The sequence below is a fragment of the Girardinichthys multiradiatus genome, chromosome 6 (genome assembly GCF_021462225.1).
Source record: "Girardinichthys multiradiatus isolate DD_20200921_A chromosome 6, DD_fGirMul_XY1, whole genome shotgun sequence".
Lineage (NCBI taxonomy): Eukaryota > Metazoa > Chordata > Actinopteri > Cyprinodontiformes > Goodeidae > Girardinichthys > Girardinichthys multiradiatus.
In genome coordinates this window covers 25,125,937-25,138,824 of record NC_061799.1, presented here as the reverse complement: position 1 = coordinate 25,138,824, position 12,888 = coordinate 25,125,937, and the positions used below count along the sequence as shown (strand labels likewise).

At 39.0% G+C, this 12,888-nt stretch overlaps 1 protein-coding gene across 1 annotated transcript; it reads left to right on the top strand.

Annotated features, from left to right (window-relative positions):
* Positions 1–2,216: 2,216 nt before the first annotated feature.
* aqp4 (aquaporin 4) lies at positions 2,217–6,302 on the top strand. Its single transcript, XM_047368925.1, has 5 exons — positions 2,217–2,443; positions 2,841–3,258; positions 3,351–3,515; positions 3,929–4,009; positions 5,319–6,302. Exons 1-5 carry the CDS (start codon positions 2,382–2,384, stop codon positions 5,571–5,573), a joined length of 981 nt encoding a protein of 326 aa, XP_047224881.1. The 5' UTR covers positions 2,217–2,381; the 3' UTR covers positions 5,574–6,302.
* Positions 6,303–12,888: the final 6,586 nt, after the last annotated feature.

The window sequence follows — 12,888 nt, the reverse complement described above, 5'->3', positions numbered from 1 at the left end:
ATAAAGTTCATTATTTTCCATAATGTCATGATGAAAATTTAACATTCATATATTTTAGATTCATTGCACACTAACTGAAATATTTCAGGTCTTTTATTGTCTTAATACGGATGATTTTGGCATACAGCTCATGAAAACCCAAAATTCCTATCTCACAAAATTAGCATATCATTAAAAGGGTCTCTAAACGAGCTATGAACCTAATCATCTGAATCAACGAGTTAACTCTAAACACCTGCAAAAGATTCCTGGGGCCTTTAAAACTCCCAGCCTGGTTCATCACTCAAAACCCCAATCATGGGTAAGACTGCCGACCTGATTGCTGTCCAGAAGGCCACTATTGACACCCTCAAGCAAGAGGGTAAGACACAGAAAGAAATTTCTGAACGAATAGGCTGTTCCCAGAGTGCTGTATCAAGGCACCTCAGTGGGAAGTCTGTGGGAAGGAAAAAGTGTGGCAGAAAACGCTGCACAACGAGAAGAGGTGACCGGACCCTGAGGAAGAGTGTGGAGAAGGGCCGATTCCAGACCTTGGGGGACCTGCGGAAGCAGTGGACTGAGTCTGGAGTAGAAACATCCAGAGCCACCGTGCACAGGTGTGTGCAGTAAATGGGCTACAGGTGCCACATTCCCCAGACCTGGGCTACAGAGAAGCAGCACTGGACTGTTGCTCAGTGGTCCAAAGTACTTTTTTCGGATGAAAGCAAATTCTGGATGTCATTCGGAAATCAAGGTGCCAGAGTTTGGAGGAAGACTGGGGAGAAGGAAATGCCAAAATGCCAGAAGTCCAGTGTCAAGTACCCACAGTCAGTGATGGTCTGGGGTGCCGTGTCAGCTGCTGGTGTTGGTCCACTATGTTTTATCAAGGGCAGGGTCAATGCAGCTAGCTATCAGGAGATTTTGGAGCACTTCATGCTTCCATCTGCTGAAAAGCTTTATGGAGATGAAGATTTCATTTTTCAGCACGACCTGGCACCCGCTCACAGTGCCAAAACCACTGGTAAATGGTTTACTGACCATGGTATCACTGTGCTCAATTGGCCTGCCAGCTCTCCTGACCTGAACCCCATAGAGAATCTGTGGGATATTGTGAAGAGAACGTTGAGAGACTCAAGACCCAACACTCTGGATGAGCTAAAGGCCGCTATCGAAGCATCCTGGGCCTCCATAAGACCTCAGCAGTGCCACAGGCTGATTGCCTCCATGCCACGCCGCATTGAAGCAGTCATTTCTGCAAAAGGATTCCCGACCAAGTATTGAGTGCATAACTGTACATGATTATTTGAAGGTTGACGTTTTTTGTATTAAAAACACTTTTCTTTTATTGGTCGGATGAAATATGCTAATTTTGTGAGATAGGAATTTTGGGTTTTCATGAGCTGTATGCCAAAATCATCCGTATTAAGACAATAAAAGACCTGAAATATTTCAGTTAGTGTGCAATGAATCTAAAATATATGAATGTTAAATTTTCATCATGACATTATGGAAAATAATGAACTTTATCACAATATGCTAATATTTTGAGAAGGACCTTTACCATCACTTCCAGTAAGTGATATTCTTCTTTACGCCAAAGACAGTTCTTAATGACTTTGGCTGTATGTTTGGGTTCGCCCACTTAGCATTTTGTAAATTGATAAAAATAAACAATCTTCATTATATTCCTGAAAACATTTTTTGTTTACAGCATTTTTTCACATTTGCCTAAAACCTTTACACAGTGCTGTAAATATATAAGAACAGGAGGAAAATTATAACTTGTATTGTAATATGTTCGTCTTTCAAGAGTATTAATAAAAAAATGTGTTTTATTGGAGGTAAAAACGTGATGTTTTTATACGTAACTATTTTGCTTTGTAATGTACATATATGGTTGAACCTCCTGTTTTTCTAGGTTGTGATTCAAAAGGCTTTTTGTTTTATATTAAAAACCAATAGCAATTTTAGTAGATATTTTGTAGATTTTTAGGTTTTCTTAGTTTCAGATATGATTGGTTTGTGATACATAATGACATTCAGAAATTGCTTTTGGAGGAACAAAACATTTTTGAAGGTTTTAGATCTACACATCTCACATCCTCTGATAATGACACAGAAGCTGATTGCGTAACTGTGCTGTCACCCTTGCATGATAAGCGTTCCCTTTAACTCCTCCCTCCCTGAATAGGCTGTCTAATTCCTGTGAGAGGATGATTTAGTACCCGCCCAATAAAGCTACTGGTTGCAGTCCCAGGACACAACGTGTTGCTCCCTGCTGCACTTCTACACTTCCAGCGGCTCTGCTGTAAACCCTGTAGGCCACATGCATTAGGACTTAAAAATTGTAGATGTGATAACAGAATAGGTGTCTCTCCTGATTTAACAAATCATCAGGACATATGAATGAAATCATATCACAGACAACGGGGACAGAGAGAGACAGAACACGCCATTGCATTAGGTAAGTTTTAGCATTCACTGACTGTTTATATTAAAACAAGTTTGTTAAAAAGTTATTTGTATTCATATTTTTATTTCAGTTCAGGATTTTTCTTAATGTACATGGACATGTCTTTATTTTTTATTGTAATCCAAATTTAACAATTAGACTCTAAAGCTTACTGAATTAACTATGTTTTTGTGCTGGAATATGATAGTTTGTCTCTCCACACAAAGTTTAAAGACTCTTCTGTAAATCATTTTGTCAAAGAAAATCGTTGTCTTAAATCTTTGGTGGTGATATAAATGATTTGCCTGCAGGTAGCTGTTCTGATAAAGTTCAGTACATTCCCAGCCACATTGAGCCACCAGGAATACACAAGTAGGCCAATGATTTTTCTCATTGTTGTTTTTGCCAGGAGGTTCCTGTCCTGCTCTAACTGTCAGAGCCTAATGGTGGCTTTTAAAGGTATCTGGACAAAAAGCTTCTGGAGGGCTGTGTCAGGAGAATACCTGGCCAGCATCATCTTTGTGCTTCTCAGTCTTGGCTCCACTATCAACTGGGCTGGTGGGGAGGAAAAGCCCCCCCCGGCTGACTTGGTGCTCATCTCCCTTTGCTTCGGCCTCAGCATCGCCACCATGGTTCAGTGTTTCGCCCACATCAGCGGAGGCCACATAAACCCAGCTGTCACTGCAGCAATGGTTGTAACTAGAAAGCTGAGCCTGGCAAAAGGTATGTTCTATGTAGTGGCTCAGTGCCTGGGATCCATCACCGGAGCTGGGATTCTCTACGCAGTCACACCTGCAGATGTTCGAGGATCTCTTGGTGTGACGATGGTAACAGCTACAGTGTCTCCATTGTTCTGTGTTTCTAACAAATCTATTCTAAATGTCCTTTGTCATCTTAAACGGAATATTCTGTTTTCAAGGTAAACTCCAACATCTCATTAGGACATGCCCTTCTGGTGGAGCTTTTTATCACATTTGAACTTGTCTTCACTATCTTCGCTTCGTGTGATCCCAAACGCACAGACCTAAGTGGCTCTGCAAGCCTAGCAATTGGCTTTGCAGTAGCTATAGGACACCTATTTGCAGTAAGTAACTTTTCCTATATGTTAGTGCAATAAAGATTAAACATGTGTAGGTTCTGTCAGTAACTGTGTCCAACATTAATACAGACGAAAGGCTCAGATTTCCTTAGCTGAATGAAAATAAGTAATCTCAGGGTGCAATTTGTCAGTCTTTGATAGTGCACTCACATTCATTTGTGCAGATCTTTACTGGAGGCTGCCATCGCATGGCAACCAATCTCCAGAGACTTCCTGAACCCTGCAGAGCAAATGAATGTGCAGAAAAATAGATGCTACTAGTGGCACAGTTTTGGTCTTTTAGCAAACCTTGATTTCACAGAAACATAAGCTTTAATTTTGGTTCAGTATGAGTTTGTGTCAGATTTTATAATCTTAAATCCTTCAGATAAAAATCAGGAATGGTATGTGTGTTTTAGATTCCTTACACCGGAGCCAGCATGAACCCAGCTCGTTCCTTGGGGCCGGCAATGGTCACACTTAACTTTGAGAACCACTGGGTAAGAGGCAACTGTTGAACAGAATGATGTAAGGCTTTTGTAAACTAATATATTTATTGTAACATTTGTCAAACTATGCACAACAGAACACATCCACAACCATCTCAGAACAGAGGTTTGGAAAAAATATATGAAAAAGAAGCAGCAGGGGGCAGTAAACATACATGAAATAATGGACGCACGAACACAAATTAAATGATTGTTGATGCAATTGCACTTTTACAATTAAGAAGTTTTAAGTATTTTCTCCAGCTGCTGCCACACATTGTTGAGCTGAATGTCACTCCATGATCCTGTGATTAAAGAAATCAGATCATCAAAGATAAGCATGATTTCAATGTGTAAAAACCTAACAGTGGCTAATAGCAGGAAAAAATAGAAAGAAATAACTTTCTGTTAAGTTAGGTGAGTTAAATTTCAAAGCCCTGTAACAGATCCAATTATTCAATTCAAATCAATTCAGTTTTATTTATATAGCGCCAATTCACAACACGTTGTCTCAAGGCACTTCACAACAGTCAGTTATGAATGGCATTTATTTTTAAAAGGGTAAAAGGTGACCCAGGTAAAACTTGCAAACCTTTAGGATTTCAGTTTAAATATTTTTTATAGCAGACATGAAAAATCATCCTAATTTATGTCATTAATTCAATGTTTCTTTAATTCTTTTAGTTAGCAAGTTTTCTCAATGTCCAAAGTATCTGACTTGCAAAACCAAACTGCAACATATATAGCACTTATTAAACACTCACATTGCTCGTTCATTCACTCATGCACTCATCAAAAGTACAAAAGAATTTTACATTAAAAATAATATTTATGCTACCAATGAAGGTGTTGAATAAAACTGACTATGAGTTAGGTTTTTTTACCCCAGGCCAAGTGATTTAAAAATTTTATTTGACCGAAATTCGACTAAATAATTAGCTCATAACTGTTTGGTTAGTTTTGAAATAGCAAAGCTGAGTAAGTACCATGTTGTTATCATATCATATACAGCAACATTATTTTTATTTTAAAACTGTAGCTTTCTTATATATTAAAGACGTTTTCTGCATAATCAGATAATCACTTAAAAGGCTTTCAGGCTTAAACCTGACCTGTAAAACTTAGTGTCATATGTTAGTTAATATAAAATCATTCCTGCCCAATGTGTTACAGTCACAATGTGTTAGAGTTTAACTCAAATCATATGTAACAGAAATGACAGTGTTTGGCACATGCATGATAGTGTAGACACTAAATATTTGAAGAGGCACTCATTAACCAGATTGCTAACTAGGGGTTTTTTTCTCACTTTTTATTGTAGGTATACTGGCTGGGCCCCATTCTGGGAGGAACCTTTGCTGCAGCTTTGTATGAATACCTTTACTGTCCTGACCCTGAGGTGAAGAAGAGGCTGAAGCAAGTCTTTAAGAAAGACTCGACAGGGAAGTACAAAGTGGTGGAAAGTGATGAGACCGTCATCAAGCCAGGCTCCATTCATAACATCAATCTAGCAGAGAAAGTGGAGAAGATCGATCCCTTCCAGGAGTCATCGGGAGAAGTACTGTCCTCTGTATGACTATCACGTGCACTGGAAATGGAGACCAATTTGTAAAGAAGAATGACAATCAAACTTTGGGATATCCATCTTGATGATGTCCCCCTGAAAAGCGGAATATAATTTCTGCCAGAGACACAACAAGGCTGTATTACTTCTACTGTCATAAAGTTAATGCATTACAGCTAAATCCTCAAAATATCTGCAACCGATTCAATACTCTTCCCCAGGAACCCTCTGAATGATTGTTTCTGCACACAATACACCCTGCTAAAATGATAGCCAGTGCTGCATTGTGGTAGGGAAATATGTGTGCGGGGGTCAGCAAATTAAGAGGGGTCATCTTGCTGCATTGGAGGAGTTAGGAGGAATATGCACCCTTGTTATTTTTGGATTAGTGTCACATTTGTTCTGCCTTCTGTATGTGTAATAAAAGACAGGATTGTCCTTGTGATCATTAAGCACATTACGGATGCAAAGTAAGACAGCTCTGACAAGCTGCAAGAGCAGAGCTATATCACAGATCTCCCCATTTTCAGTGTATTAATCAGGGAAACAGCTTGTTATGCTTTCTGCTACTGTGCTGTCTGTTACTGTAAAACTTTTTTTAATTTTCTTTTTAATGCAATTTTTGATGCTTTGTAGATAATATCTATTTTTTGTAGCACATGTTATTACATGAATGGGATAGTACCTTCTTCTAGCCCCCCATCCCACCCTAAATAAAACAAATGCCATAGAGCAACTTCATCTGTCTGATGTACATCTTGTGCTTTATAAAGATAATGATACAAGGTACTAACTTGTGTGTTTTTTTTTTTACATTGATTAATATTTTCATAAATCTTAAAAAATAATAAGGTCAGTCAGTTTCTACCACTTATTCCATAGTGGGTCACGGGGGAGCTGGTGCCTATCTCCAGCAGTCTATGGGTGAGAGGCAGGGTAGACCCTGGACAGGTTGCCAGTCCATCGCAGGGCAACACACAAACAAACATGCACACACTCATTCATACACCTAAGGGCAATTTAGAGAGACCAATTAACCTAACCTAACAGGCATGTCTTTGGACTGTGGGAGGAAGCCGGAGTACCTGGTGAGAACCCACACATGCACGGGGAGAACATGCGAACTCCATGCAGAAAGACCCCCGGCCAGGAATCAAACCCAGGACCTTCTTGCTGCAAGGCAACAGTGCTACCAACTGCGCCACCGTGCAGCCCCACAGTATTTTTTTATTAAAAATAATAAATCTCTGTTAAGTACCAAACTATCCAATTTAGGCCTAATCAGTCCAATTATTTTAGATGATCAAATGCAATTCAGAGTCCATAATAAAAGCATCGAAAAGCCTTTTACTTTGATAAGTTTCTTTGATTGCTTGTGCTGTGTCCCAAATGAACTGCTCACCATCATCATATATTACACCTAGGGTCCGTTTCGCTGATTGTATTTTTCTCAGTTTGAAAGTATAAGATGTAATTTTGTTGTAATAATAATTAAAAAAAATAGCATCTGAGAAGTTCCTATGATCAAGGATTTTTTTTTTTCATTTTCCTTCAATTATTTTTATCAGAGCATTCACACATTTATGAGAAATTCTGTGACAATATAGGAGATACTTAGCACAAAAAGTAAGCAAATTTGTTTGTTCAATTTATTGCTTTTTGGCAGTAAAGTCCATACTGTTGGAAGGCATGTTCGTTTCCCTTTAATTTGTGCCACATTTAAAAGGAAAAAGCATTTGTAGCCTGAGCAGCAGAGTTGAGTAAGTGATTTAAGCCCTTCAAACGCAAGCCAGATCATCTTTATTCTGTTAATGACTCTTGTTTGGTGTCAATTATTGGATTGTATGATCGACATTTGAAGGAACCAACACTTACTGGCAGTTCATTCATATAACAAACAGGCCCCCCAGTGTGGGAGAACCATACACACCCACAATAGCATGACACCTACTCCTCATGCTGGTTACCTTGTCTGGTCACACACTGCTGTGGGACAGCATCCCATCTTACAACCAGGTTTTTTGCAAGTCAGCCAGCATGGCGGCGCTAGTCACTCTGGTACAAAAAAGCATGCTCAGGCTGATCTCACAATTGTTTAATGAGTTGAGGTCAGGACTACAGGCAGACCAAATTCTGGAGGTAGTGTCTGATAAAGCTCAATCTGCTGGGGAAGCACTGACATCTTGGAGAACAGAGTCTGGCCCCAAAGAGTGGAGATATAGGATTCCCACTGGTTGCAGAATCTCTTCTCAACATCTCTCTGCATTGGGATTGCCTCCAATGACAGCAAGCCAAAGTCTTTTTTGTGAGGGAATTGCCACCTCACACCATCACTCTACCTCCACCAAAAGCTGTTTGGTGTTGGCAGAGAGGTTTTGTCAAGTTTTTCATGGGTGCTGCCCACTTATTCATCTCTGTTTCTCAACTCACAAATGCATTTTTCCAGCAAATATGGTAATATTTAAAGGAAAATAAATTGATACAATTTTAGCAATGCTACAACAAAGAAATGTTCACCCAAGCACAAATTTCCTTGCTTTTTGCACCAGGTTTATATAAATTTTCCTTTGCAGTAGGTGCTAGGCATGCAGACAAAAAAGCTTTTCAGCCCAGTGATGGATTGGACTCTTCATCTGTTGATTATCCTTTCCTATTGTCAGATAAATGTCCACTTTGTGTGCTCCTCGGAGTTGCCCTGCTGAGAATAGTTCCATTTTATCTCATTCCATCAAAAGAGGGCCAAGGAAATGATAGTACTCTGTGATGGGAAATAGAGGTGATCTGTTATATGTCTACACTTCATTTCCTTTGCTAAAAGTGGAGGTGCTCTTGATTTTCTTGCTCTCTCTCTTGGAGGACCCTGCTGCAAGCTGTCTACATGGTGCAACTATATTACATTCGCCAGCGGAGAATAGCAGTATAATTTTGATGTTAAGTCAAAATTGTTCTTTTATTCCCTCATGAATCAGCTCCTTCCTCACTGCTTCAGTGCAGTCCATGTGAGTGGAACTATAGCCTCACCTACTGGCCAAGTGGGAGCAACGCTTGCAGAGCTGTGATTTCATTTTGTCCATGTGAGGGCAGCCATGAGCCTTGAATGAGCAGGTTGCACTTCAGAGTTGGGTGCAAAAAAGTCTGTTTTATTCATAAGTCGGAGCCGTATTTTGTTTGATATTTGTCCAGAGCATTAATTCACAACTACACATGAGGATTAGGTGCTGCATTCCAACACACAACCCAGCAGTCAAATCGGAAAATAAGCAAGTTATTCATGAAGTACTCTTTCTGGTCAGCCATCATGTTTCTGGCACTTGTTCAATTTTGGAAGAGTTGTTTAGAAAGTGGAAGGTTGCATAATTTTAATCAAAGTGCCTGAAAAAAATTGTGTTCTCAGTATGTTTCTATTTTTGAAAGTAAAATGTGTACTTAACATTAAAGTGTTGCTGCAGCATCATCTTCTACCTCCATTACAAGCTGCCTATCAGGATTTTAGCGATGGAGCCTAAAAATGCTTAAATATTTACTAAATGTGACTTCTGTTGGCAACGCAGAGTGGAAACATTTGGCAATTTCAATTGTGTTTACTCCCTGTGTAAAGGAGAATTATGCATACTGTCAATCACATCAGGAGATTACACCAGACAAATGTACAAATGTAAGTATGCTGACTAACTTCAGAGAGGTTTCTGCAGATAGTGCAATTAGGAAAATCTAAAACAATATAATAGAAAATGACAGATCAACAGTTTTTAGCAGTGTTTGTTACCAACTTCACTGGTTTATTTGAAAAATGGCAAACAGAAAACTGATAATATTATTATAATATTATTTTGAAAAACCAACAGAAGCTCCAGTGTCTTGCAAAAGTATTCATAATCATTGTACCTTTCCACGTTTTATCACATTAGAAGCACAAACTTCATTGCATTGTGTTAAAGAGAAGGCATACATAGATTTTGTTTGTTTTGTTTTTATTTATTGTTTTTGGGGCGGGAGGGTATATGTTTTGCAAAAAAAAATCAAAAAGTGTGGTGTGCTTTTGTTTTCAGGCCCCTGAAACAATATCTTAAAGAACCACCTTTTCCTTCAATTACAGCTGCAAGTCTGTTGGTGTATGTCTCTCCCGGCTTTAAAAGTCTGGAGACTTTTCAATTCATTTCACAAATCTCAAATGGATTCAGATTTGGACATTCTAACACAGGAATGTACTTTGATCTAAACCAGTCCATTGTTTGCTTAGGGTCGTTGTTCACCTGGAAGGTGAACCTTATTCCCAGTTGCAAGTCTTTTGCAGCCTCTGACAGGTTAACATTCAGGACTGTCCTGTATTTAGTGCCATCCAAGAAAGTTATCTCAGCATGATCCAGCCACCACCGTGTTTCCCCATAGAGATGATGTGTTCAGGGGGATGTGTAGTGTTACTATTCTACCACACAAAAAGTTTTTTTGACCAGAGAACCTTCCTCCACATGTTAACTGTTTCCCCTACATGGCTTGTGGCAAACTGCAAACAGGACATTTAATGAATTCGTTTTTCTTTTTGTCAGTTTTCCATAAATTCCAGACTTGTAAAGCTCAGTTGTTTTATCAACTGCTTTTCCCCCTTAAGCTGTGGATCTCAACAGCTCATCCATATTTACCAAAGGGCCACTTGCCTCTTTCTCTGATTAATGCTCTCATTACAATTCAATAACATATTTATTATTCTACTTTACAGTTTTTTTTTCCTTTTTTATTTATACTCTGACATCTCTGTACTGCAAAGGAGCAGCTTTTTAAACTCATTGTACATTTGTGTTTTGTCAATAAAGGTATTGTGTTCTATTCTGTCAATATATGTAGAAGGACTGTTTGCCAATCTTTGGTTTATTTATGGAAGGGTACACTGTGGGACGTTCAAAGCCCAGGAGATTGTTTTATAAGGTAACCCTCCTTTACACTTCTCCACAACTTCATCCCTGACTGGTCTGGTGTGCTCTTGGTCTTAAAGATGCTTCACTAATATTCGCTAACAACGCTGTGAGGACTTCACTGAATAACTGTGTTTACATAGAAAAGCATGTATACACTTGTAGACTCTATATACTAATTACGTGACTTTTAAAGGCTGTTGTTTTGAATGGATTTTATAAAGGCTGAATATTCTTTATTTTTAGAAAAAGTCTTTGTTAGTCCACACAACATTACACGCTAGCTTGTGTTGTGCTATCACATAGAATTTCAATTAAATACAATGAAGTTCTTAGTTGTAATATGAGAAACTATGAAAAACAACAATTATAAATACTGTATGTAATGTTATAAGTATAGATTTACTCACTTATTACATTGATGCCATACAAGCATACCTTCTGTTTATCTCTTTTAGAGCAGGCAGATTCATGGAAGTTGAAAACTCCTAATTTTCAGCCCACAACAGAAGGGGCAAGAAAGATAAAAACCCACACCTTAAAGATCATTAGCAATTAATATTTGGGGATTTGTGGAGAAAAACAGCGTTAAACACTTGTTTAATAATTCATACTATAAACAAGAAAGTCTCCCACTTCCTTAATAATTTAGACGTAAGCTAATGTTGATTTATTCAGGAAGGTCTCTCCCACAAGCGCTGCCTGGAGTGCCCAAATTTGAATTAAAGTAGGACAGTAGCAGGCGAGTCTGTAATAACATTTGTATAATTTTATTATTGCTCTGGGCTCAGTTCATTTCCTCCTCCAGTAGCTGCGTGAAATTGTTTGATTCTTGAAACTGCCTTGAGTCTGCGGCTCAGGGGTTGGAGGGTGGTACAGGAAGAGGAAGGCATGCGACACTCTCTCCGTCTGGTGCTGTCAGACACAAACACACACACACACACACACGGCCCCCCGTACACGTGCGTACACTCATGCAGAAAGAACAGGAGATAAATAACTTTGTTATTCTGGGTTTTGTAATACTATTACACTGGCTCACTTAATAACTTGAGCTGTCGTGAGAAAATGATTGATATTTTCACTTTGTCAGTTATGATATATATTACACTGCCTCTATATGAGAAAGCTAGGAAGAGGAGTAACTCATTCATCGTGTTAACACATTGCAAAAATATGAGTTTGTATTTTTATCAATTTTAAGCAGAAAGGTTGAAGAAAATCATAGAATCAAGTCAAGCTTGTAAATAAGCTGCTCTGATGGCCCTACAGCCATTTTTGTGTCTCTTCCACAAAAAAAAAAATTAATTTCACTTTTGTCACGATAAAGAATTAAACTCCATAACTATTTGTAGTCTGTGTCAGTGGGGTTTACCAAGTCATCAAGTCCCATCATGAGATTTCCAGTTTGTGGTGTACCATATTGTGATTACGCTCAACCATGATTGGACTATCATTTCCCAAACTCTCATTTACAAAACTCTGATTACTCCGGCACAAACAATCAAGTTTGGGAGGTATTAGCTTGTGCAACACACACCTGAGACCCCGGCGGTTTTGACTCGCAGAGGGAGGGTGGAGAAGTTCTGATTGGTTTCCTCAAGGCCCTGCTTCCAACTTCCCACACGCACACATTCCCTCACTCCTCCTCATCCTCCCCCCTTCAATTCCTTTATGCAGAGCAGCCCAAACTGCAGTTTGATGAAACACATTTGTTTGACTTAACTCTTGCCTCACCATCTCGGCTAAATCTCAAAGGCCTGTTGGTGTAATGTGGCCCAAAAGCAATTGGGTTAATGAGAGGATATATGTACAAGTGTGGGACTTGACCTGAGGAGCTGTTTTCCATTTGGGTTTGGTCTCCTCATGTTATTAGGGAAACCTTTATTATTGTTGCCCTCTAGTGGGAACCATATAATAGGATTACATTTTATTAGAGCCTCCCAGCATTACCCAAGCACCCCCCACCCACCCACCTCCTCTTGTCTCTGCTCCCCTCATAGAAGTGTCACTGACTCCTCTGTCCACTCTGGGTGGGATGGTTCCATTTGGGGTTGAAACAGAACCAACAAGTGGGGAAAACAAGTGAAAAAACAGAAAATCTGACCTTTTTTTTTAGAAATATCAGTGCATGTCAAAATTAAATAACTTCATTTTGGGTCAAATAGTGTGGTGAAGCAACTATAACAGCTGGAGAGACTGTATGTGCAATATAGTAACAGCATGAAAGATGCAGTACTTTGCAAAAGTATTCATGCCCTATGAATTTTTCACCTTTTGCTGCCTTACAGCAACAAACTTCAGCGTGTTTTATTGGGTTCTTATGTGATAGACCAGTATAAAGTAGTGCATAATTGTGAAGAAGGGGAAATTATTCATAAACTTGAATTAAAGTTATTTGTGTTTGTATTGATTCC

What these genes read in the sequence shown, in the direction of transcription:
- aqp4 (XM_047368925.1), top strand. Translation starts at nt 2,382, where the DNA reads ATGAATGAAATCATATCACAGACAACGGGGACAGAGAGAGACAGAACA. An exon ending in AGAACACGCCATTGCATTAG is followed by an intron (nt 2,444 to 2,840) that starts GTAAGTTTTAGC and finishes TGTTTTTGCCAG; the next exon opens with GAGGTTCCTGTCCTGCTCTA. An exon ending in TTAACTTTGAGAACCACTGG is followed by an intron (nt 4,010 to 5,318) that starts GTAAGAGGCAAC and finishes TTTTTATTGTAG; the next exon opens with GTATACTGGCTGGGCCCCAT.